At 38.3% G+C, this 26,350-nt stretch overlaps 1 protein-coding gene across 4 annotated transcripts in view; it reads left to right on the forward strand.

Annotated features, from left to right (window-relative positions):
• PTPRD (protein tyrosine phosphatase receptor type D) overlaps window positions 1-26,350 on the forward strand; it is a 2,145,247-nt gene that overhangs the window by 2,111,909 nt on the left and 6,988 nt on the right. For all 4 annotated transcript variants that reach the window (XM_082611189.1, XM_082611192.1, XM_082611191.1 and 1 more), the window contains 5 exons: window positions 19,975-20,260; window positions 20,671-20,849; window positions 21,465-21,591; window positions 22,750-22,875; window positions 25,800-25,954. In XM_082611189.1, the coding sequence (XP_082467315.1) occupies window positions 19,975-20,260; window positions 20,671-20,849; window positions 21,465-21,591; window positions 22,750-22,875; window positions 25,800-25,954 (873 nt within the window). The remainder of the gene's footprint in view (window positions 1-19,974; window positions 20,261-20,670; window positions 20,850-21,464; window positions 21,592-22,749; window positions 22,876-25,799; window positions 25,955-26,350) is intronic.

The raw sequence follows: 26,350 nt of genomic DNA on the forward strand, positions 1-26,350 counted from the left end.
TCTGAAATCTTTCCTATAAATAAACAAATGTTTAGCAAGTATTTTTAAACCCTTTACTTGACAAGTAGCATTAGCAAGGTACATTTGCATTTCTAAAGTAAGTACAGCTGCTGAGAGAATTTCTAGTTGCAGAAATGTATGAAGTGACACCAAAATCAGAAGAGAATCCCTTTTGAAATAAAAGCCTGCATGGATAAATGATCTCGGTGCTGAAGACAAACTAAATGATAATAAATTAAGCTAACAAAAAGGTTCTTTTTGGACATAGGACATACCTGGTTGGGGGTAGGAGGATAGTCTTATTAAGACTCTGTGTCACTGGACACACACCCCATACTATCCTGTCAAAACTTTCTTTCAGCCCAAATATGAAACTGATGAGCCTACAAAACCCCTGTTGATCTCCTCTATATTTCTCACTGCTGTGCTTTCATCAGCCTGGTTAGGTACAATATGCATTTCCTTCACAGAACGGGATAAGAAGAACAACCCCCCCAAATGTAACCCAAAATACAGGTTCTTTTGTCAATCTATGAAATAAGTAAGAAAGCAGACGAAAAGGCCATTTAATTTCTTCCAGAACTGCTACCTGATTTTTTGCCATTGTCTCCTGGTTTTTTATTTTCTGATTTGTTTTTTCTTCTTGAATCCATAACTACCCCCAGATTTGGATACAAGAGATGTGGGTTGGGGCCTCCCTGGTGGCGCAGTGGTTGAGAGTCCGCCTGCCGATGCAGGGGACGCGGGTTCGTGCCCCGGTCTGGGAGGATCCCACATGCCGCGGAGCGGCTGGGCCCGTGAGCCATGGCCGCTGAGCCTGCGCGTCCGGAGCCTGTGCTCCGCAACGGGAGAGGCCACAACAGTGAGAGGCCCGCATAACACAAAATAAATAAATAAATAAATAAATAAAAGAGATGTGGGTTGGAGTGTCTTTTTCTATCTGTAAGTTTTGACCTCACTGCTGTGGTCTCTGTCCATAAAGAACAGGACTAAGTGGGCAGAGCCCCCTCTTGCTACTGAGATAGGGTTGTTCCTGAGATCTGCCCTACCTGTTGCCTGAAGACAGATTATTTGAGGATGCTAGGATTTTGATTACACTATCCTTTAAGTTCAGGTTGAATATTGTAAATGAATATAGAATGTAGATATACAGGGCTTCCCTGGTGGCGCAGTGGTTGAGAGTCCGCCTGCCGATGCAGGGGACACGGGTTCGTGCCCCGATCCCGGAAGATCCCACATGCCGCGGAGCGGCTGGGCCCGCGAGCCGTGGCCGCGGAGCCTGTGTGTCCGGAGCCTGTGCTCCACAACGGGAGAGGCCACAGTAGTGAGAGGCCCGCGTACAGAAAAAAAAAAAAAAAAAAAAAAAGAATGTAGATATACAAAAGATGCAACCTCAGTAGGTCACAACGGTAAGCCTCTAAATTTTATCAAGAGCCAGGGTTGTCAGATTTTAATGTGGACAAAAGAGGACCATAAATCATCTCAAAGTATGAGGCATGTTTCATACACATGCTAGAACCCCAGTAAAAGTCAAACTCTTCCTAAAGTAGTTCATACATAGTAGGGAATTTAAAAGTGCAAAGTAATAAATAAATCTTAATGCTTTCCTGGATCTTAATGCTTTCCTTCTAAGTGTGTGTTATTAAGAAAAACCAGAATTCTATGACTTTCACCGCATATTTAGCTTTCAGGCTGAGAAATGGAAATTGCATACATAGAAAATTAAGAGATATTCTACTGCCCTAAAACTATGAGAGCCCATACAAATCACTTACCTGAGTTTCTATTTCTCTAGGAAAGTAGAGTACAATCTGGTCATTTGCTAAAGGCATCTTCTCTACAAGGGAAAACTGCATAAAATTTGGTAGATTAAATGCTTATTTACTCACGGCGATGGTGATGATGGTGATGGTGATGATGGTAATGGTGATGGTTAGGAATTTTGTGGTTTTATGGAAAGCGTAATAAATTTTCTCTGACTACCTTCAAATTCAGTCCCAACTGGGGTTCACAGGTGATCAATCATTCTAGAGAAAAACAAATTCCATATGATCTCTCTTATATGTGGAAATCAAAAATGAAAACAAAAACAAAACACTGCAAGCTCACAGATACAGAGAACAGATTGGTGATAGCCAGAAGGGGAGTGGAAGTTGGGGAAATGGATGAAGGGGGTCAGAAGGTTAAAAATACAAATAAAAATTTTAAAGCCTTACTTTGTCAACCTACACCCAACTCCAATTCTAATCAATTGGGCAGAGAGCCTTTCTAAGTCTGGACTTTTGCTCACCACTTACATTTGATGATGTTGCAAACCACAAAAATTCTTTATAACCTATGGTTAACATTTCATCCCTCCTTTGTGTGTCTGGAAATGATTGACCTGGCTTCAGACTATTTTCTCTGATGTATTACAGCCTGAAATTCACTTGTTGTCTTGGTTCAATTAAACTCAAACCTACTGGTTTGTAGGGTACAAAAGTAAAGCCACAAGCTTAGCAAAACCTTTTCAGAATTCAGGAAGAAACTCTGTGACTGTAGTCCAGTTACAGGAGTCCAGTACATTATGCATGCCTTTGTTGTTGTGTTTATATTTCCTAAAGGCTTAGGAATAAACACATTTCTAAAAATTTGAGATAATTCTGCATGGATGTCTTTTTTAGAATGAATCTTTGTGGCATACCTGAGGTACAAAGGTACAACAATTCCTAAGGTGGTCATCATACCTTTTGCTGGATTCTCAGCCTATGTTTCCATATGGATAATTTTATCAAGTAGCACTTCTGGAATTATCACTTAGTTCCACGTGTCTTTTTAAAGCTGCATCACACCACAGTTTGGCTATGACATAAAAACTTAGGTCGAATTTTAGCTATTAGAACTAGGTTAATGGTTATAAACAACTTCTTTGTTATTTCTTACCCTTAGGGACCCTACATTTGGAAAAAAACTTTATATTAGGGGGATTAAAAAGAGGCCATTTTTCCTACTCTTTTTTTTTTGTGTGTGTGGTACACAGGTTTCTCACTGTTGTGGCCTCTCCTGTTGCGGAGCACAGGCTCCGGACGTGCAGGCTCAGCGGCCATGGCTCACGGGCCTAGCCGCTCCACAGCATGTGGGATCTTCCCGGACCGGGGCACGAACCCGTGTCCCCTGAATTGGCAGGCGGACTCTCAACCACTGCGCCACCAGGGAAGCTCCTCCTACTCTTTTTTAGTTTGGACATTTCCAACAAACCCACGGAGTAGAGAGAATGTATAATGACCCCCCAAGCACCTATCACCCAGCTTCAGTTATCAACATTTCACGCAGTGTTTATTAAATGGCAGTTCATTTTCTGTTTTTCAAAAGAAACTCATTACATAACTGCTATTCAACATGAGGTTTTAATAACCTGAGCAGCCTTATCTCAGGTAAATGTTCAAATTCCATGGACATATTTAATGTAAAAGGCACTCATTACTACTTTCTCAGCTCCAGGTTAAGTACTCCTGGACTATATCTCTTATGCTACTATAATCTGTTACCCACAGTGCTTTTCTAAGTCTAAAGTCATATGGCATCAAGTTTTAAAATGATTCCGGACTATGGATATCACGTCCCTCTAGGAAGAGCTTGTTCCCAAAACTGTCCTTAGTAAATTTTGGCTTACAGACTTTTTTCTTTTTAATTCAGCACTTTTATTTTGAAATTAAATGTATTTTTTTAAGGCTCAGTCCATCCTAAGCCCTACCACTGTTATTTAACATCCATGCTTCATACACCCCTGACTAAAGCTGACTTCTTTTGATCTGTGAAAGTAGAGCTGGATTCAGAAATGATTAGCTACCTGATTTAGAAAAAAGAAAACAGAAGAGAAATAGAAATAGCAGTTTTACAAATCCAAATTTGACCAGTTCCCAAACAATTATTGGCATACGTAATCTGACACATGATTTTCATACCAAGTCTGGGTTCTACAAGAAGTATAAACAGAGTCTATGGAAACAGAATTACGGTTTGAACATGAGAAGGCCAGTCACTCAGAAATTCAGGATACCCCATCAATGTATATGCACTTTAAACCCTGAGTTTTTACTGGATGTTATGTGGAAGACATTTTCTATAGCCAAATAAGTAAGGGTTAAACTAAGTTAAATTGTTTTACAACAGAGTTGCTCAGCCCTATAAAATATCATTTCCACTGTGAACTTCCAAGAGGGAATTTCTGAAACCTATTTAAACATGGAACTCTTCCCCTGCAACCTTGAATTTTCTCAAAGTACTCTAGGAAGTGCTATAATATGAGATAATTTGCCTCACGGTGATAAAACAGGACCATGAACTACTAAGAGTAATTGTCTAGTAAATCAGTAAATAAAATGTATAGATAAATATAATCAATAAATATTTATTAAAACTAAACTGTGCAGAGCTTCAAGCTATTGAGTATGGAGAGGAAACAGTGTGGCATCTTCCTCAAAGGGCTTATAATAACCTATATGGAAGATACCTAAAACAATCAAGGCTGTTCAGAAGAAACCTTGATGTATGTATCCAGTTAAGACTTGGTCATTTAGAGAAAGCCTCATTAAGGCAAAGAAGCCTAAGAAAGTACGTATTCAGTTAATATTAACTTCAAATATATAATTGTATATTATATTAATTCATTAGTTTTTAAATTTAAGACTAAGAATTTTGAGCATGACATATGGTTAGTACATTTAGTGTATTTAATATAGACAAAGAACTTAATGGCTTTGCAGCAACTTAAGTATTAGAATCCTTCTAGGTTTTTATAAATTATTTTCCGTTTATTTACAGTTATCTTACCAATGCCTAACACAACTGTATTTTTGAGGGAATAATGGAACACTTTTAGTAAGTCTTCCCAAAGCATTTAACTTAGCTTTCACAGAAACAACTCTTATTTTGTAATCATATCTCATTAGTTTAATATGTTCTTAATTAAATTATTTAACTAAAATAACTGATTATTTTGGAATCAACACCATGGCATCACAAAAGAACATAGATATCCTAGAGAATAGCCTCCTAGCCTAGAGCAGACCTGGTGCAGTGAGCAACAGACTGGGGCTTTTTGGAGGAAAGGGAAATTTGGGTGGATTGGTTGGTAAATGGAGATCAGATAAGAAAATGCATACAGATATCTGTATGCAGATATTAATATGAATTAATCTATATGCACATATTAAGAAACAAATGATGGAACAAATAATAATCGCTACTTGAGGTAAGGGAAGTAATTTGCATTTCTAACAAATTTCCAGATGATGCTGATCATGGGGCTGCACTTTGAGAACCACCGGATTAGATAATCTCTAATGTCCCTTCCAAGTCTCAAATCTGATTCAGTTGTATGACTTTTTTTTCCCTCAGAGGGTAGAAATCAGAAATAAAATGGAATATTAGTTTCATAAATTCACTAGTGTAAGTCTTTAATATAAACCACGTAGGAGCAGGAAGGCTGCATATCTCCTCTGCCATTAGGCTAAATGAATTCAAATATTCAACTTGAGGTCCTTAATTCATAGGAAAAGGAAGTAAGGAAATTAACATTTATCAAGAATTTGTTAGTTAAAAGACATTTTGCTAACAATAGCCTTATAGGAAGCTTAAGGAATGGGTTTACATTTTACAGATGAGAAGCCTGAGGGAGGATAAATAAATGACGAAATATCATACATCTTGCAGTTGGAAAAGCCAGATTTTTAATCTGTAAAATTCACGCTCTTTCCATTTGCTAAACTGACTCCTCATAAAACAAGCATATCACATCAGACTACTTTCCCTGTCACACTTATGTGAAAATAAAATAGTTTTTTCAATTCGGCCAATACTTATTACGTTTAAATTATTCCAGTAAAAAGTGAACCTTCAAGAGAAAAATTGGCTTTTTAAATGTGGTGAGTATGTAATTCCATGGGCAAAAACTGAATTTCTTCCCCAGACTGTAACATCCAAATATTAGAGATATGAGATGAGAAATGGTGTATAGGAGTTCAGCATTGCATCCTGCTCCTCTGGGCTATGCCCACATGAAACAGACACTCAGCAGATGTTTGATGGATACATGAACATTGAGCGAAAATGTCAGTATCCAAAGCGATACCACGGGCCAAGCCATACAACAATGCGAAATGGTATAATCTGTGTTGTGTAGGTAAAAAAGAATAATAAAGCGTAGTGGCAGTATTCTTAAATACCAAATAAAATGGTTTCCATTGTTACTTGGTTGGGGGAGAGGCTGGGAGTAGGCTATGGATCAGATTTTTCTGGGTGCCCAGCCCCGTAGGTTACTTTACATTTACATACTTTACAGACTTTGTACATGTTGAGTCTGGGGCTTGCATTCTAATTAGCATTATGTCTGGTGTTCATGGAAATGTATGCTGCATCCCGGAGAATTATCGGGGTAATCAGCATCCCATATTCCCAATATCTTCCTCCCTATATGAGGTAGATTAAGTCTGCAAAGAGAAGCATTTAGTACCCCCGGAAAGGGAAGCACCATATAGTGTCCCTGATGTTAAGAAAAAGTTCATTTTCTTTGAATGGGTTTCTTACTAAGGAACAGTTTGCTCATCTCTGATCACCACATTCCCTCTGTCTCCAAACACACAGGAAATAAAACGAGGTATTGCTCTTCTCAAAGGCACTATATTTGCTGCTTATATGGTCTCTAGTGAATCCAGCCCTTGGTTTACCCCTCTTCAGGGGATTCCAGTCCACTAAGGAAAGCAGCTTGGGGTCCCCAGATTGGCCTAGACTCCATGAGTGAGGCTGCTGAGGCATTTCATACAATGAACATTGCCAAGCTGTTCGTGTACCTCTTGGGGAACTGCTAAAATGAGGCATTGCCTTTGAATAGAATCTCCCAGAGGAAATAGCTCTGACTTCAACAAACCTGTATTCCTCTTCTGGTCAAGTTAAGGAGAGCAGCTTGTCTAGAGCAGTGATTGGAGAGCAAAAGAGTTGGTGTGTCGCCAGAAACTCTCCCCTCCAGAGAAAGGATTATCTGCACAGCGAAGTGATCTCACAGCATGTTTGATTCCTCCTGACTAGCACTGGTTATGGCAGGCTTCTCAGGTTCTATCTATATAGTTTGGTACATAGATATCCTTGAGCTAATCCTTCAGTAGACTAAGTGCCCTGTCGGTTACTCAAATGTAGTAATTCATAAGTTTCTTTAATAAATTTTCAGATGCTGCCACTCATCATCCCTATATTTGAATGCTTATGAGTATTTCTATATAATTACATTTAATACTGTAAACTGTAAATGCTGTAATTTCCTTTGACCTTTGTTGCAGTTAGAGATATTACTTGATCAGTGCTCTCAATGATTCATTTGATGCACACGTATTTAGTTAATTGGTTATTTTTTTTTCCTGTCTATGTTTATATATAATATACTCTATAAGGGATAAGAAATCAGTCTGCTCACAGCTGAGTCTGGTAAAAGAGCAATTAGGTTCTATCAGAACAAACAGCTGTCAATAATGAGTTCTGAATTAAAATTGCTAGCAAAGAAAGGAATCTAGACATCTGCAGGAAATGTGAAAATATTTTTATAACCAAATAACTGAGATCTGGACAGGGGTATCACTGAGTTTTCTCAGCTGTACCTGCAGTGTATTTTGAAATATTCCCAGACTGAAAGAACACTAAAATTCACTGCATAAACTAAGCTGCATATATTTTTTTAAATGTTGGCTGCCTTTGAACAGTGTGTATTTTGATTTCATGTAATCAGCATGAACATTTTCTGTTTCAAACTATTTTGCTGTGCCCCCGGTCATAAAATGAAGCTTAAAAATAGTTCTGTTATCTTTGAATTGTGTCTTTCCAATCAGGGTTCTATTGCTTGGATATTTTTCTTTCTGTCTTTGGAAAAAATACTTTTGGGTCTATTACACGGTATCTGATTTGTTCGTATTGGGGTTGTTTTCTGCAAAGAAAACTTGCAAGGTGGGCTTTTGGCATCTGAGGTTTATTACAAGATAATTCCATACATTTTCAGGTATCTGGAGATAGTAAAGTATTTGGCCTTTAAAAAAAAAAAGCAAATCATACATTTTTGAAAGCAGACTTTGTGCTCTCCCCTTTGCATGTTAAGTTTTAAGTCAGTTAGGTTAAAAAAACCTAGATAAGAATGAAAGATCAAAATATATATATGAACACACATATACACACACATGCATAGATAATTAGGAGTATATTTGATAATCTTTTGGCCCTCAATTACTTATAAAAATATTAGAAGAGGAGTGCCTCTGTAGCCTTGTTACCCAAAGTATGGCCCATGAACCAGCACATCAGCATCATTTTGGACCTTGTTGGAAATGCACAATCTTGAGTTCCTCTCCAGACTTACTGAACTGGAATCTCTGGGGCAGGGCACAGGAATCTATGTTTTAACACTGCCTAGGTATGTGTACAGATCACTTGGATAGACATATAATGCATAAATGCCTAGTGATACATCACATGGTGATTGATACATAGAAGAGGAATCTCTCATTTTGAATTTATTGAATTGAATTATATTACCTTTCATCTCTTTGGTGTCCCAGTCTTGTGACTGTTTTCCATCTTCTACTATTACCCTGAATGCGAGGCAAACCCCCTCCTTTCTACTCCTATCCTCAAACGTGACAATTATGGCATTCTAAATACATTTAATACCAGTTTTCACTAATTAAGTAGTCATCATGTATGAATACTACACTTACTGAAAGTCATCCATCTATCTGAAACAGCGCTGGCATCAGTATAACTAGTTCATACATAGGTACATGAAGATCTATCTTGACAATGCTTCAAAAGCTACTTAATTCCTTTCTCTTCGGGTAGTTGAATAGCATGGGAGAGCTAACGTTTCATTAATAAAGGACAGTTACAGGCACAGCTTAGACCCTTTTTGGACCAACATTGTTGCAGCCTAAATTGACAGAATCATGGACCTTGGGTCCGTCTTGGGAGCTCTAAGGAAAACTGTCGTCTTGTTTGCAATAAAATTCCATTGCTAGAAGCATGAATCTGGGAAAGAGGAGACAGGGACCCAAGTCTTAGCTCTGCTAATAACAGTCACATGATCCTGGTCAAATTCCTAACCCTGCCTAGGTCTCAGTTTCCTCCTTCAAAAAATCTAAGTAGGCTGAGGAGTTAGATGAGGCAATGAGCAGTACTGCTGCATTAATTCAGAAACCTGTGAGTTTAAGAAGCCAGATCAGGCCTCTGGAAACACCAACACAAAGGCCTGCTGAAGGAGTGCAGGGTGATACAAATAAGTGAAGCAGACCCTGACATTCAGTAAATTGTATTGAGACTGAGATTCTCACTGCCTTAAAAAACCTTGTGTAAATCAAACAAAAGGACTAAATAAAACAGAGCTATCAATTTGTAACCCCTGATAAGAGCCTTGAAAACCACTGGACCATTTATGTTTATATGAAGATAATCGCATTTTAAAAAAGCAAAAACACAAAACCAAAACCCCCCAAATCTTGTCCGTGTGGGAAAACACAGATATACTTTGCAAAACAATCTAAATAAAGTTGCTAAAGTTTGAATATTTTCCAAATACCTTTCAGTAGCTCTTCTGTTTGACTCTCCTTTAACCTGAGTCGAGAGTAACATCATTTATGTTGCTAATGGTGAGCCTGCTGTGTGATCTGAACAGGTTGTAAACATCATAATCTACATGATTGGTACTTTCTTTGGGTTGAGCAGCACACAACCTGTGCAGTTTTATTTGGCAGACCTGGTTAATGGTTGTATCCACTCTCAAAATGTGGATAATTTTGTGTCATTCTAAACAAAATTTACAATATGGATTGAACCGATATGGCCATTTACAAAGAAAATTTCAGTGAAAAAGATATAGTTCCTCATAATTCCATAGCATTACTCAATTGACCTCATTCAGATTCAAGTCAACTACCAATTATAAGAACCAGCTGAGTCTGTTTTATCTCTGCCTAATGGCCTCCTCTATCCATCTGTAAAATAAAACCTGCTATGGCATATTCAGGTGTTCTTTATATAAACATATTAGCCGTCTACTTTATCTTGAGCATCACATTTTAAGAAAACTAAGGAATGTGTTTGGCAGATAACGTTGGGACAGAGCCAAGATTATACAGAAAAGTCTTTGGAGGATTTTTGAGTCAATATATTTGGGGGGAAAAGTCAGATTAGACCCATGTGGATTTTGGTTTTTATAGGCGTAATTCATTTTAAGAAATCCCCCTTCACCCATCTGGAAAAATAAAATGCCCTGAGGGAATATGACGGGTCTTGACCTCTCAATATTATAGACTAGGATCCTTGTCAGGTCAGTTGTTCTGTGCTTAGTCTCTGCTTCTTCTCTGCTGATGAAGTATGAACGTTTGATCATCAGAGGATGCCACCTAAGAGTGTAATGCACTTTTTCTTTCTAGAGTGATCAATGTCCTGGATGGTCTCATCCTAACTTTTGATTATTTTTAACTCTGTACTAAGAATTCTCTGTGCTGAAGGCCAGCACCTGATGGCACAATCAAGTCCAGGCTGCAAAGGGCTGCCAGCATCACCCTGACTTCTCCTGAGAATCCATCTCTGGGCACTATTCCCAAGCTAGAGTGAATGAGGTTCCATCTTCTCTCTCTACTTCTTTGGATCCTCAACTGTTCACTGATCTTTCATGTTTTTATAATAGTAACTGTTTATCCACTGTTTTATATTTCTTTTTAATTCCATTATTACTGATTATATTGTCCTTGTTAAAAAAAAAAATCATACATTTCATCTAAAGTGAAAGGCCTCCTTACCATCTCCATCACCAATTCCATTCTCCACCAAGAGGTAACTATTGGTATACTTCATAGATCGAGTTCCATGAATCAACAGGTATGCATATAAAAATATTCAATATATGACTGTATTGTGTGGAATTGTAAAAAATATAAGTGTTGTCACGATGTATATATAGCTCTGCAGCATATTTAGAAATCTATTTTTTTCTTGGTCAATACATGGATTTACCTCATCCTTTTAACTGCCCATGGTTTTCTCAGTATTTATGTACTGTACTTTATTTAACCATTTCCTTAGTTATAATAATTTGCTATTTCAAATAATGCTGCAATGAAAATCATTCTCTAAAACTGTCTGTGCATATGTGTACATATACCTCCATGAAAGATTTCTAGAAGTGTGTGTCAAAGGATGTGTGCATTTTAAATTTTCACAAACACTGCAAAATTGCCCTCGCAAACAACTACTTAATAGCATGGATATATTCTACTGCATTTTAATGACAGTTTGTCCAAAGATATCTTTTTAGTTTTTATTTTATAATAATATATAAAGGTGAATTAGGCAGATGAATATTTATACCCAAGAAATCTGTATAATTTCTCTGGTCATTCTTAAAAAGATGCCAGAGGATGTAATACTAAAATACTTATGGGTCTTTTTTTTGTAGAGAGCCCTAAATATTCTAGAGATGCCCAGTATAGCTGTATATTAAGTTAAATGTTAATTTTTGTCAAAAAAAAAAAAAAAGAAGAGTTTCAAAACAGCAGTCATATCAGGATCACATCACAGTTTTATCGGGATAGTCATCTGATTAATCTTATAAATCTCAGTCATAAAACTCAATCCATTCTATTAGATTCCTTTTGTAATAGTCTTGCAGTTCATAAATGCCATTCTTTTTATAGCTGAACTATAATATCCAATCAAAGCATGAGCTGATATATGTATGAAATGCTCACCATGATTTTGGGGCCATATTGTACTGTCTTTGCACCCAACTAAATGATCTGTAAAATCTTCTAATTCTGTTGTCTTTCTTTGCCATATCATTGAAGTATCAGTAAAGGGTCAGCATTAAAACTCTACCAGATTAATCAGAAAAGCCAACTTTTAAGCACATACCCAGAATGATTTTAGTACAAAATAGCCCCCTCGTGCCTCTTAATGTTTTCCTTTTGCACATTACTACCGTATCGCATCACAGGACATTAAGCATATTTCAACTCCTGGGACTAACTCAATCATGTTTTTAGAAATTGAAAACAAATGTTGTAACTGGATGAACGATAATAGTGAAGTAATAACAATTTCCTAGTAGGCGTATTTGTTTAGTGGATTGCCTAGTTTTTCAGCTTGCAAGCACTGGAATGTCTATCACTCACTGAAACCTGTATTTTTTTTTTTTTTAAGGCAGAAGTTTGTCAATAATTTGGTTTACCTTAGTGGAATTATTGTCCTCACCCGAAGGTAACTTAGAAAGCTGGTTTTACTCCAAGGGTAACAGAGACCAACCTAATCCTAGACTCGATTTAAAAGTGCCGTCCTCCTCCCTTCTTGCTGGAATTTTCTGTAACATAATAAGTGTACCAAATTGTGCTGGCCTCAGCCTGAAGCACAGGGTTATGCACTCTTCTTTTTTTCCCAAAGATATTTAGAAAAATCTGTCTTTGTGCTTGGCAACTACTCCGACAGAAGACAGATAAAAATAAGGGTGGTTTATCAGTTTTGCTGTTCTTATCATGTTTCACGTTGAAGACTGTTGAAATGATGAAAAACAAACAGCACTAAATAGGGTTCCATCATTATTGCCGCTATGAGGAGCTAAGTTTTTCAGGATCAAAGAAAAATGCATTTGCTTTTTTTTTTTTGCGGTACGCGGGCCCCTCACAGTGTGGCCTCTCCCATTGCGGAGCACAGGCTCCAGACGCGCAGGCCCAGCGGCCATGGCTCACGGGCCCAGCTGCTCCACGGCATGTGGGATCTTCCCGGACCGGGGCACGAACCCGCATCCCCCGCATCGGCAGGCGGACTCCCAACCACTGCGCCACCAGGGAAGCACTGCATTTGCCTTTAGAACTACAATTCTTCATTTTGAGAGGTGCACTGCACTCAGATACTGATGGGTGAAAAATAGAGCAAATTGGAGAAGGAAGTAAAATATGTGCTGCTGCGGGAACTTGGAAATTCAAACAAAAGTAGGCTGGCATTCTTTTAAAAGCTCTGAATGTTCAACGTTCAATTTCTTAAGAAGAATGTGGTGCCTGAGGTTTGTTATTTATGAGCAACTGGAGTAAAACATAAGCACAGGTTGTTTCCATCTCATCAAGTTATAAGAACTCCCTTTATCTTTATAAACATGTAGCAAAGGCAGGGGCCTTTGGGGTAATGTTCCTGTATATGCTATTGATCCAGGAGAAGACAATATTTTTTAACTTACATTTTTAAAAGAATTGCAACTCAAGTTGAGCACCTTTGAGTTCCCTGGCATGGAAATTGCCAGGAGAAACTGTCAAACGCAATAGAGACAAGGAAGCTGTTGTTCTTCCCCTAAAGGAGAGTTTCAACTGGCATAAAGATAATAACCAGAAAACAAAAATAAGGTATGGCAGTTGCCAATAAAGTGGTATAAATTGTCATAAGGGTCCAAAGAGAAATAAGCCAAGGGTAAAGTCTTGGTCAAGGATGCAGCATGTGAGTTGAGTCTTGAAGGAAGGTAGATATCAACATGTGGACACAATAAGGAGGACAGAGAGCCTGCATAAGCAAAAGCCCAGAGGTGGGAAAGCTTAAAATATGTTTAATTTTCCTGGTTCTGAGGGAAAGCTGTGACTCTTATAGTAAAAGTATTGTTATTACCTGAGAGCCATGCAGATTTAATGATGGGACCAGTGCCTAATACACATCCAGATGAAATCATTGAACCTCTTAAGTTAATGAAAAAACCCACAAGCACTTGGGGTAAAACTGCTACTAAAAGACAAACAATAAGACTGGCCCATGACTTCTTCAAAATACAAAGGAAGACCGTGGAGCAATATATTTAGAGTTTGAGAAGATAACATTGGAGCCCAGTAATCCTGCACATAGCCAAGTGGCTGGCCCTATGTAAAGGCAAATAAAGAGCTTCTCAGATATATAAGACATCCGAAATAATACTACCCACGCATATTTTATGTGAAGCATTATTCAAAGACGTATTCTAGCAAACCAATAAATGTAACAAAATAAAGAACTCAAGAATAGATGAGCCATGTCATAAAGGTAAACTATGAACAAGTAAAACAGAATTATTTTAAACAATTGCTGTTAATAGAGTTATAGATGTAATACAAATTTTAAACAATCCTTAAAATGGAAAATGAATGTGTAGAACATGCCCTTTTCCCCTCACTGCCTTCCAGCCACCCTGGCTTTCTTTTAATTACTCCAATATACTAAGCTATTTTCCATTCCAGGGTCTCTTCTTGGGATATTCTTTCTCCTCAGAAGCTTTCCCACCCATCTTCACTCAGCAAACCATTCCTTGTCCTTTAGGTATTGTATTAGTTCGCTAGGGCTGCCATAACAGACTGAGTGCCTTAAATTATATAACTTTATTTTTTCACAGTTCAGGAGGCCAGAAGTACAAGACTCAGGTGCCATCAGGGTTGGTTTCTGGTGAGACCTCTCTTCTTGGCTTAATTTACCATGGTCGCCTTCTAGCTGTGTCCTCACACGGCCTTTCCTGCATACTTGTGCACAGAGAGAGAGATCTCTGGAGTCTCTTATATTCTTACAAGGTCACCAGCCCTACTGGATTAGGGACCCACCATGATGACCTCAGTTAACCTGAATTACCTCCCTAAAGACCCTACTTTTGAACACTCACAGTGGGGGTTAGAGCTTCAACATATGAATTTTGAGGAGACGCAATCCAGTTCCTAACAGGTATCAATTTAAATGACACTTTCTCAAAGGTGCTCTTCCAGGATTCTACACATCTACCTCACAACAGTTGTTGAGATTTATAATTATATATTTATTCATATGATTATTAATATCAAATTCCCCCACTACACTGCCATCTCCATGAGGCAAGGATGATGTTTGTTTTGTTCACCACTGCCCTGATATCTTAGCACGCGATAGGCACTCAGTAAATATTTGTGGGATAATAGCCTGCAGAATCTTAGGAAAGAGCATAGTATAGCAAATGAGGATGGAAGAACAAAGTAATGAGCATTTCCTGTCTGTCCCTGGGTGGTGGTAGGAATAGATGAATTAGGATAGTCTGTGTGCTGGTAATATGTAACCACCAGCTTGGGGTGGCAGGGGCTGGAGGTAGGGAATACTATTGGTCAATTACCTTGGTGTAAGTACTCCCACAGTGGCTGATTCCAGGCTACAAATATGACATCACTGAATCCAAAAGCTGGGGAGAGATACTCAGTAGCATACCATTATATAATATTTTCACCAAGGGCATAAATGTAAAATAATTAAGAAGCAATGTATTTTGAGTGTTACCTTTATTTTTAATATAATTATTTAAGCAGGATGTCTGAGAATTTAACAATTGACTTTTGCCAGCTCTGGCACACCACTGATGGACAGATGAATAAAATTGTAGAAACTGAATGCATAGAAATTTATAATTTGTTATCGTGCAGGGCAAAAGGCAAAAACAATGAAAGCTGATCCTTATATTTTAGACCCGAATGACCCGAATCTGAGCAGAGAAGATGTTGATGATTCTTGGTATATGTTTATTTCTAGAGAAACCTGAGAGCAGTTTGAAATATAGGTCTCCCTTATGCTCAAAGAAAGGGCTATTACTTTAGGAATTGTTGGTTTGAAGATTATTGCTGAACCATGAAGGAGAATGAGAGAAAGGAGCACAGAACTTTGGGGATATTATCTCCATTTGGGGGGCTGGCAGAAATATGTAAATTAGAGAAAGAGATGCAGATGGAAGAATCCAGAGAAGCAGGAGGATAATCAGTACAGGAATCAGATAGAAAAAAACATTACATACTGAGGCACAGTCTAAAGAGCTGCCAGTAGATTTCCAAAGATGACATTTAGAGTTGATCTTTGATTTTGGTTTCCAACGTGATAGAAATTCTACCCTGTCCTAGAGTCGATGGAACCATTACGTGAGTCACAGATCTTTTTGGCTAATTTCATATGCAACATGTTTCAGGTTATTTTGTATTTGAGATCCTTATAAAATCTCCTCCCTACCTACCATCAACCCAAAGGGGAGTATCTGATGTTCAACATAATCCCTCAATCAGAGTCATAGAAACCAAGGAAGAAAGGCTTTTCAAGGAACTTTCATTAGGGAGAGTTAAACACTACTAAAGGAATGTTCTAGAGGGATGGGTCACAAGAAAGTTTCTATGTTTGGCAATTGTTGCTTACCCAGATGGCAGGAAGACATGTGAAGTAACAGTGATGCCCTGAAATGGGGTGCTAAAGTTTGGCATCTCAGAACCTGCATTTGAGTCCCTATTTGGCCATTTACCATTAGCTCTACGACTTCAGGGAAGTTCCCGAAGGTTGTGAATCATTGAAGGGGAAAGGAAACTGACAGACATTTGCTGAATACCTCCAGGACACCGAGCCCTGTGGTGAGAAGGCGTTTCACTGCCATCTCATTTACCTTGAGAATATGTGTGAAAGCAGAAACTTCCTCAAACGTAAGGTATTATTATTGGAAATATGGGGAGGAAAGGAAGAAAAGCTTGAGGGGGTAGATTAAAGCAAGATTTTGAAAGCCTGATCTCAAATGATCCTGTGGTGATTCTATCAAAAGTTTCCCGGCATTAACATTTCCTATTTCTTGTTATCAGCTTTAGAGGTAGAATTTTTAGATGGAGTTTGTACCTACAAAGCGACTGCATCTTTCTTTATGTTTGCAAAACACTCTATATGTTTAATTCAGCTTTAAAACTTACTAGATAATTAACGAGTTAATTATCACTATCATGATTTAAGAACAACAGACAAATGAGAGGTTAAGTGACTGTCTCAGGGACACCCAGCCACTGGTATCTGGACAAAGTATTTTGAACCTCATGGTCTTGCTTCAAGCTAAGCGACACCTCTAACATTTAAAACCCCTAAGAACTCTTCATCATAGAAAAGAGGTAACATGTAAGTTCCAGGGGACACTTTCTTCCCTCTCTTCCATATGAATAGCAAGATTGGGCTGTTAACAATATTTTGTGTTTGGAAGAGGAAAAAATAAGTTTTGCACAAGTCATAGCCTCTGTTCTTTGTTTCTTTTCTTCCCACAATTCATGAGGTGGACACAGGCACATGTTTGATTTTTTTCCTTCCTCATTTTTTTTGGAAAAAAAAATTAGTATCACCATGAAGAGGTTGATATTGTTAGGGTCTGGAGTTATCCCTACCAATTTTGCAAGATTCTGTAGTATCTTTTTGCCAGAATATAGAACCATGCATCATCCAGACATTTGGAATGGCCCCCGATGCATATTTGGAGAAAATATTCCTGCTATTGTCTAGATTTGACTTGATACATAGGGTTCCATTATATGGCTTACAGTGTGTCTTCCACTAGGTAGAAATGCATGAAATTGTATCTAGATGGAAGTCATGCACAATTAGAAAGACAACACAGAAAAAGGAAAAAGATTCACTTAGTCTTAGAACACACCAAATGTGGAGGCCGCCTCTGGCTTCCAGGCTAATTCTTACCTAGTTTCTTTATTTGCAGTGTGACGGCTTATCAGGAGACCAATATGTGGAAACCACTCAAAGCATTTTCCTGTCTCCCTCTTCCCTGTCAGACACTGTGTGGAGTCTTCAGGTATTCTCCACATAGTTCTGAACCTTTATCAAATGTAGGATTTCTTCCACTGACTGAGGGATCCTGTAACCAAATCTGGATAGGATGCTCATTATACAAGTCCTCTCATGCCAATCACTAATTCATTCACTTTTTCACAAACATTATTGCACACTGACTGCATGCTTGGTGCAGGGCACAGAAAACAGAAAATGCAGTTCCTGCTCTCAAGATATGCTCATTATTTGCAGACAGTGGCCCTACCAGACTGACTAATAATACGATGTGACTGGGACTGTAGGGTGGTATTTAAGACAACAGGGATCTGGGACAGAGGGTAATTATAATCCTGCTGGGGGTATGGGGGAGGGAGAAGGTGGGGAGTGTAAGGGAAAACTTGCCATCTTACAGGTATCTGGTAAAACTAACAAAAGAAAAAGGGACTCCGTGGATCTCAGTGTATCAGATTTCTAATCGTTTTGTGCTAGGAAATGTGCTATCATCTCTCAGACTCTTTTTCCCAAAGGCTTTGCATTACACTTCAATGTCATGTCACTTTGTGGTTTAAACCCTGAATGGAGTCTTAGAGTCAGTATCCAGAGGCTCTCTGACTAGATACTGACAGTTTTTACATCTGACAAGACAAAAAAAGTAAACAATTTTTAAATAGTGGTTATATCCTATTTCCGCATAAACTAGTATCTGAACCTCAGGGGTCCTATGTGGAGGCTGGGTTTGATCTGTGCTGCTCAGTAGCTACATAAAGGTAATATTTGTTACAAAATGCTCACTTACCACCTACAGCCACTTGGCAGTTGAATCAGGTACCCTAGTGCTCATTAAACTCGTTTATATGAAGTTTTGGTACATCCCTTGCACTGGTGCTTCACTAGGCCTATGAAAATTTTACATGCAGCTCCCAGAGCCATTCTATATCTTTTGCTATTTCAGTCTCCTCAGTTCCCCATCCTTCCTGTCCTTCAAAACTTGGTTCAAATGCCACATCATCCACAAACCAACACACCTTTTTTTCTTGTGTTATAAATATTTATGTAAAGTATTATCTCCGTTGATAATCTGAGCTCTAGGTAGGATCTAAGTCACCTTTAATGTTGTAACTCCTATGTTACTTAGCAAAGTACTTCACTGCTCATTGAATGAAGAGATGGATGTATCAGTGCACAGGTGGACAAATAAATGAGCACATAGAAATACAAATGACGGGGAACACTGGCACGTAGTGAGTGAAGGAGGCTGTCTGTTGCTTGGTGTCTAAGGTGCTGGTATATACCTATTCCTGTTCATTACATGTTTCCCAGCCAGGTAAGCATCCATGATCAGAAGGAGAAAAACATTCAGATTCAGCCATACGTGACACATAAGTGGACTCAGCCAAAAGGGTTTGATAAAATTAGAGACAATAAAAGGCTTACCTTGGATTTAAGAACACAGATGTGTTACTTTGTTAGTATTCTTTCCCACACTCGAGGAAATTCCAATGTTCCAACCACCTGACTCTGTAATCCAGTTCAGTGAATTAGGTTGTCTCGCTGCCGGCAGAACTTGTCACTGTGCTTCGTTGATCTCTCACCTCCTCTTCTTTGAATCAGTTCCCACCAACTGGAGAACAACCCAGAAGCTCATATAAGTAATGGAGTTTTTAAAAATGCCTCAGAGCTTCTTCAGTAACAAAGACTGAGGTTTTTATTTTCCCACAAAGAATACTTGAATTTCACCTGAAATTTCAAAATACATTCAACTCTGGAAGAAAAAGGAGTAAAAGCAAGAAGCACACCCACACTCTCTAGTGATTGCTTTTTATTAAGAATTTCTTTCCATTGAGAATACACTACACTATTTTGAGTATGCAGCAACATTTTAATATTTTAATTATATACTTCCCACTAGATTGGTTTTAAAACTTCCTCGCTGAGTTTTAGAGTGTGAAATGTTTCAAGTTGAATAATTTACTAGTTTTCTTTTTTTCCTTTTTTTAATAAATTGAACTGAAATAGTTTGTAAAATGATAAAGCCTAGTTCGATCTTGACCAGTTTTTAAAATATCTTTTAATGTAAAAAGCCTAAATGTGTTTTTTTCATAATAATTTCAAACTAATGTCTGCTTTGTGTTACATGATCAAGGAGCACAGTAGTTATAGATTTAATAATTTTACATTTTGAAACCAATCACCTTTTACTTGCTAATTTGTTCCCTACCCTTTGGTTTAGAATGCCCCCAAATCATCACAGTAGCTATTTGAGTAGAATTAATGGATTTAAAATGTCGTTAATTAAAAGTAATGAGAATAATGTTATGATGTGTTGGTTCCCCAAGAGATTCATTTGGACCTTTATTTTCTCTGTTTTCCTTGTAGCGCGGGAGTTGGCCGGACTGGCTGTTTCATTGTGATAGACGCCATGTTAGAAAGAATAAAGCATGAAAAAACTGTAGACATTTACGGCCATGTAACTTTAATGAGAGCCCAGAGGAATTACATGGTTCAGACAGAAGACCAGTACATCTTTATCCACGATGCACTGTCGGAGGCAGTGACTTGCGGGGATACCGAAGTGCCGGCTAGAAACTTGTATGCCTACATTCAGAAGCTGACACAAAGAGAAACAGGAGAGAATGTCACAGGGATGGAGCTCGAATTTAAGGTATGATATTAGATGTGATGTGGTAATTCAGGAACAGTCATTCTGGAATTGTCCTTCTGAACCTTTCAAATGTGTGAAGTTACAAGATTCACCTGACCTTCTCCCCCAGGTGTCTGACTGTAAAACACTTTCTTCCTCCTTCCCTTTTCTATCCTTTGCTTCCTAATAATACCTAGAGCTCTTTTGGACCCTAATTTAAACTGAGAGATCATACTCTCAGAACGTAATTATATTTAAAACTTCCATAGTCTATATGGAGTCATTAGGTAGAAGTGAAAAGCAGTACAGTTGGAAGAGTCCTTTGCTTAAAAGCAAACAAAATCTTTGTATCTAATGAGGGAATCTTGGGTACACTGAAGTCACGCTACAGGCTAAAATTATCTTTGATTTTTTCTTTTTTCCTACAACAGCGTCTAGCCAGTTCTAAAGCTCACACCTCAAGATTCATCAGTGCCAATCTTCCATGTAATAAATTCAAAAATCGCCTTGTTAATATTATGCCATATGAATCCACAAGGGTATGCCTGCAGCCTATCCGAGGAGTAGAAGGATCTGATTACATCAATGCCAGTTTTATTGATGGATACAGGTACACACTCTTGCTCCCCTGACAGTCCAAAGCCTTGATATTTACATGTGCCCTAGTTTCACAGCCAGCATGAATTTCATCTCCATTCAAAGTGTTTTCTTTCTGCAGAGGTCAGCATTCAGTCCCTTGGTATTCGCTTTTTTATTATTTTAGAGAGGAGTAAGAAGAAGCAGTCACAGAGTTTTTAATCTGTCCATGTGCACTCTTCTTTCAGAAGTCATTTGGATGTGGAAGGAGTTAATAAACTGTTTGTACTATATTATATAAATTTAATAGATTGTGTAAGAGTCATTTCTACAAAATGAAGCTGCACAACTAAGTGTTTCTTAAGTGATTTGTATGACACATGAAATTGAGCTATTAGCATTGCTCTGAAGTTTAAATAACAATGATAAAGACATACATCATAATATTAACAAAGCAATTTCTTTTGCAAAATCCCCAAAATGTATTAAGTGTTCTTATTTGATTACACAATCCTAATGGGAATTTACTGCAATAGCATTAATAATGTTTTCATTTTTTATTACCTGGTTTGATGTTTACATATCAAATGCGAAGCCTTTGCATGTTTTCTGATTACTTTAACGTGCTATTTCATTCTCTGTGATTCAGACAACAGAAAGCTTACATCGCTACCCAGGGGCCCTTGGCAGAGACCACCGAAGACTTCTGGCGGATGCTGTGGGAGCACAATTCCACCATCGTTGTGATGCTCACCAAGCTGCGTGAGATGGGCAGAGTGAGTGTCTCCTTATAAGACACTCAAACCACAAGAGAAATGAGGATTTCATTTTAAAAACCCGAGTGCCGGCGTCATTTCTTTGAAACACAGAGTACTCCGGACATGTTCTGGGCCATTCGTTACTGTGTTGAATTTTAACTTGCAAAGCCATATCAAGTTCTTTCATTTGTGTGTTTTGAAGAAAGAACTGGTACTTTGTTCCAGTGAAACACAATCATAGAGACAAATACGTCTGACTTGTTTTGACTCTCAATGTGTTCTTACTTCCTTTCGCTCTGGACAAGCTAGAGCTTGTGTGCCATCATTACTCTGTATGAAGGAACTTGACTTTTTTTCATCTCTGAAGCAAGTTTTTACCTTCTCATCTTCCACTCCCATTAAACTGTTGGAAAGTTACGTAGTTTTTCTAAGGATATAATCTGGTAACCTCAGGTTTACTTTTAAAAAATGATTCTTCTGAAAAATATATAAAATAGCATTAGAGACACCTAAGGACCTACCACTTAGATTCAGTAGATACAAGCATTCTGCCATATGTGCTTGAGATGTTTTCTTTCTCGTCTTCGTATAAACTCAATGGTAGAGATGCATCCAAAACCCAACTTTTTAGAGCCCACAGAGAGAGTGAAAAAATACCAAACTAGGAAAGTAACTTGACTTTTCTGATTTAGTTATTGAAGTCATTAAAACTGCCTGGGCTCTAGGTTCCTCAGCTGACGGAGATTGGACCAGGTCTATTCAGAGGTTTCTTTCTGTGTTCACACTTGATGGTTCTCTTCATTCCAAAACACAGTGTTGATCAATGCATGATTAACATGACTAGCATTATGTCCGAGGACTGATGTAATTAATTGTCTGACTTTTAAGTATGAAGATGCTTACCCTATTGAAGAATTCAGTCAACTGATGTGTATTAAGCACCTACTGTATGCCAAGTACTATGCTTGATAACATGCACAAATATTGAACCACATGATTTCCCTATCCTCAGGGAACCTATGATTTGAAAGAGAAAATGAGTCATATGCGATTGGAATCACCTTAAATTCTAAAACTGTATTAGTGAAAGAAAAACATTAAATATATAGATACATGATAAACAAAACTTTATTTTCACTTTACGTAGCTTGACATTAATTTTTTTTTTTTTTTTAGGAGAAATGTCACCAGTACTGGCCAGCAGAACGATCTGCAAGATACCAGTACTTTGTTGTAGATCCCATGGCTGAGTACAACATGCCACAATATATACTAAGAGAATTCAAGGTCACAGATGCCAGGGTAAGTTGGCACAGTCTTATGCTCTTAACCATTAACTGAAAAGTAGTCTAAAATACATCCCTGGGAGAAATATTTGCCAAGTGACCATACTCCCAAAGTGAAAAGAAGTCACTCATCCTGGAGGATTTTTTTTTTTTTTAAATATAAGAGTAACTTTTCCTGTCCTGTAAGGTTTCTCACAAACCCAGGCTTGGCTCACATTCAAATGTAGCATCTGGCAGCCCAACTTTGGGGACGTACTTGGTGAGTGTGTGTGCCGGGAAGCATTTATTGATTGGTTGGCTGCGCTTACATTCACCTCCTCAGCTTATTCTCTTTGGAGCTTTTTTGACTTCTTCATTACTTGAGGCTGTAAATATGTTGTTGTTTTGCTAAGCCCTTTAGGTCATGTTGGCTTGGAGGTTAATTTGGTATGATTTTAAAATTGCTGAGCAAATGGCATTCTTTAGAAGAATCTGACAAGCTTTACACATTCTAATTTGATTCCTGGCATGGTTTATTCCTCGGTGTGCTAATGTGTCTGTCCACGAGAGCTGTGCACCCACGACCCTTGTTGGCTAATTTTCATTCTGCATTTCTTATCTAGATTGCTGAGTGCAAGGTTCAGCCCTGATGTAAGATGTTCTATGCATAAACTTTAATATCCTTGCCTTTGGCCACTTTCAAACCATGATTACAAACACATCTTAGAAGAGAGTGGGGTTAGTCCAAAGCCCTGCTTTGTTTTTGGAACTGTCACAGTGGGTGGGTTGAATAAAACTGTAGGGTAGAGCTATTTACTTTATCCACTGTTTTTGTTGGAAAGCAGCTTTCTCAACCAAGACTCATGTTTAGAGATTGTCTACTAATCCCCAAAGCCTGGCCCTGGCTGTTGACCTAAAGTGAAAGAGAAATTGGTTAGCAGGCTGCTTGGCCCAGGTGACAGACCTGTTAATCCCAGAAAGTCTGAAGTCTTAACTACTCTGAAGGTCACTATACTCAAGACAGAAGTTAAGTCCCTAGATCTCGTTTTGAGTTGCCCAAGCAAGCATGCCTTGGTGACCCATTGTTTTAAAAAAAAAAAAAAAGGAAAAAGCATGCCCTTTCAGAATTTGAAGCTAGATATGTGAGTGAAAACTGAGTGCATTCCAAGCAAACTCACCAACCATTTCTGATGACAAAGTGTAGGAGTCAGGCTCTGCAAATGGCAGAGACAAGAAACACTGAAGCAGGAACTTGTTCATATGTTTTGTTTTGAAGCCTCTCTGTGATTGTATAATCTTCTTAGCTGCCATAGCATTTGCTGTTTGTGCTCCTAGTATGTTTCTAATCTCAACTTCCCAGTTTAGAAAGCAAGTTGGCACTTGAGAATACAGTATTGTTAAACAGGTAACCTTTAAGTGGAGTCAGGTGGTCTCCTCCAAATCGTAAAGGTTTGTACACATGCTGTTAAAAACAACTATGGTCAGAAATGAAATCCCCAGGACAATCAGAGGAAGACAAATCTGTATTACCTAGCCTCTGGCTTCCCTTCCTGTGCTTTTCAAACCTTTTCTAGAATCAGAAGGAAGTAAATCATGCTTCCATGGTAACCATCCATAAGTTTGTTATGGGGCCAAGCAGTTACTTTCATATTCCTCAGTATTCTCACAAACTTGAGGTGATCTCCCAATTTATTTCGATTCCCAAATGATTGCAGTCAGGAATATGCCCTGTTCGTATGGAAACCATCAGGCTGGTTGATATGTGTCCATCTCGAGTTGGGCCATCCCCTCTTCTCCATATAACTGAATGAGAAAGACTGGGTCTCTGTCTACTTAACCAGAATCTTGGGAACTTGCACATCTGTATCCAAAAGGACTTTAATGTGGAGAGAGTTGTTACAAAAGTGGAAAGGAGGACCAAATTAAAGCCTTAACTAGGAGCAGGGGCTCCTCAAATAGAATCAGCCCCTGTAAACTTGGAATTTGTATTCTCTCTCTCTCTCTGTTGATTCAGGGAAGAAAGTTGATGGTCATAATCATTATTCCTGCTTCTGTAAACACAGGGTCCCTTCTGCATTTGTTGTGCTTCCAGAAACACTGTACAATTCCAGAAGGAATCAGAAGTCCCTTAGTGTCTTCTTTTGAAACCATTTATACTTCATGAATCAGAGTAATTTTGCCTAATCACTGTAGGAAAGATAGACTGCTCCTGTATCTAGCTTTTGGTTTGTCTGTGTTAAAGCCCCGCACAGACACCTCAGGTCCTGTGGTCAGCCAGGAAGAGTCCTTTTTCAGAAAACAGCATTTATTTACTAATAATCTCTCCTATCTCCTTGAGGGTCACGTCACTTCCTGCTCAACAGCACAGTCGCCTGGTACACGCTGTGTATACTGCCTTGGCTAGAAATAGTATACCTCTGAGACGTGTGGGGCATCCAGGTTAACAACAGCTACCCAATTTGCATCAGATCCTTTCAGTGTCACTATTTGTCATTTGACAATGTTGCAAATAAGCAAACACAGCAAATGTGAAGGTATCATGACAATAGCAAAATCTCTGGTCTGGATGACATGCCTGGATGTTCCTTTCAGTATTAAGAAGTTATTGGATTCTGAAAATTTTGAAATGGAGTGTATATGTTCCACTTTGGTTTTGGAGGCAAACTTTGGGGCTCAGAGCATTTACTAATATGGGAACTAGGTGGCTTTTTATGAAAGCTCAGGTTTTTAATGGGCATTGTGAGCGTAAATAAATTTGCAATTTAAATATATGTGAATGTAGACAGTGTTAATAGCAGGTAAGATACTGACTAATTTTCTAGTTAAACATGTTTCTAACTTTTACTTCCCTTTTTTTTTCCTTTTTTGGAAAAAAATCATGCCTGCTGTTGTGGTCTGTGCCCTGGCCGAATCCTCCTGGCGTCCTCCTTTGCGGTTGGATACGTGGCTTTCTCTCTAAAGGACGGGCAGTCCCGAACCGTGAGGCAGTTCCAGTTCACTGACTGGCCAGAGCAAGGAGTGCCAAAGTCTGGAGAAGGATTTATTGACTTCATTGGCCAAGTCCATAAAACAAAAGAGCAGTTTGGCCAAGATGGACCCATTTCAGTCCATTGCAGGTGAGAATCAGGAATGATGAGTTTCCATTTGTGCTGAATGCAATAACTTTGAAAATATGTACTGTTGTCTATTCATTGTTGGTACCAATTTATTGTGAATCTGCATAACTGAAATTTTATTTTTATTTTTCTCAGAAATGTATTGTAAACCCTAAAGCAAGGACTCATTTCTCTTTCTTTCCACAAAGTGAAAATAATCAGAGGAAGATTTTTATCTTCAAATTTTGCCTCTTGTAACGAAGAACCAAACTGTGTTTTCCTTGCCTGTTTTACCGTAACAGGAATTGTTTGTACATCACCGAGTGATAATTTGTTCAGTTTATTATTCCTTACTTGTTTTGCTTTCATAGCATTACCCTGATAACTATCTTTCTGTATCTTTCTCCTGTGCTTGCC

Source organism: Mesoplodon mirus (genome assembly GCF_964341445.2).
Source record: "Mesoplodon mirus genome assembly, chromosome: 1".
Lineage (NCBI taxonomy): Eukaryota > Metazoa > Chordata > Mammalia > Artiodactyla > Ziphiidae > Mesoplodon > Mesoplodon mirus.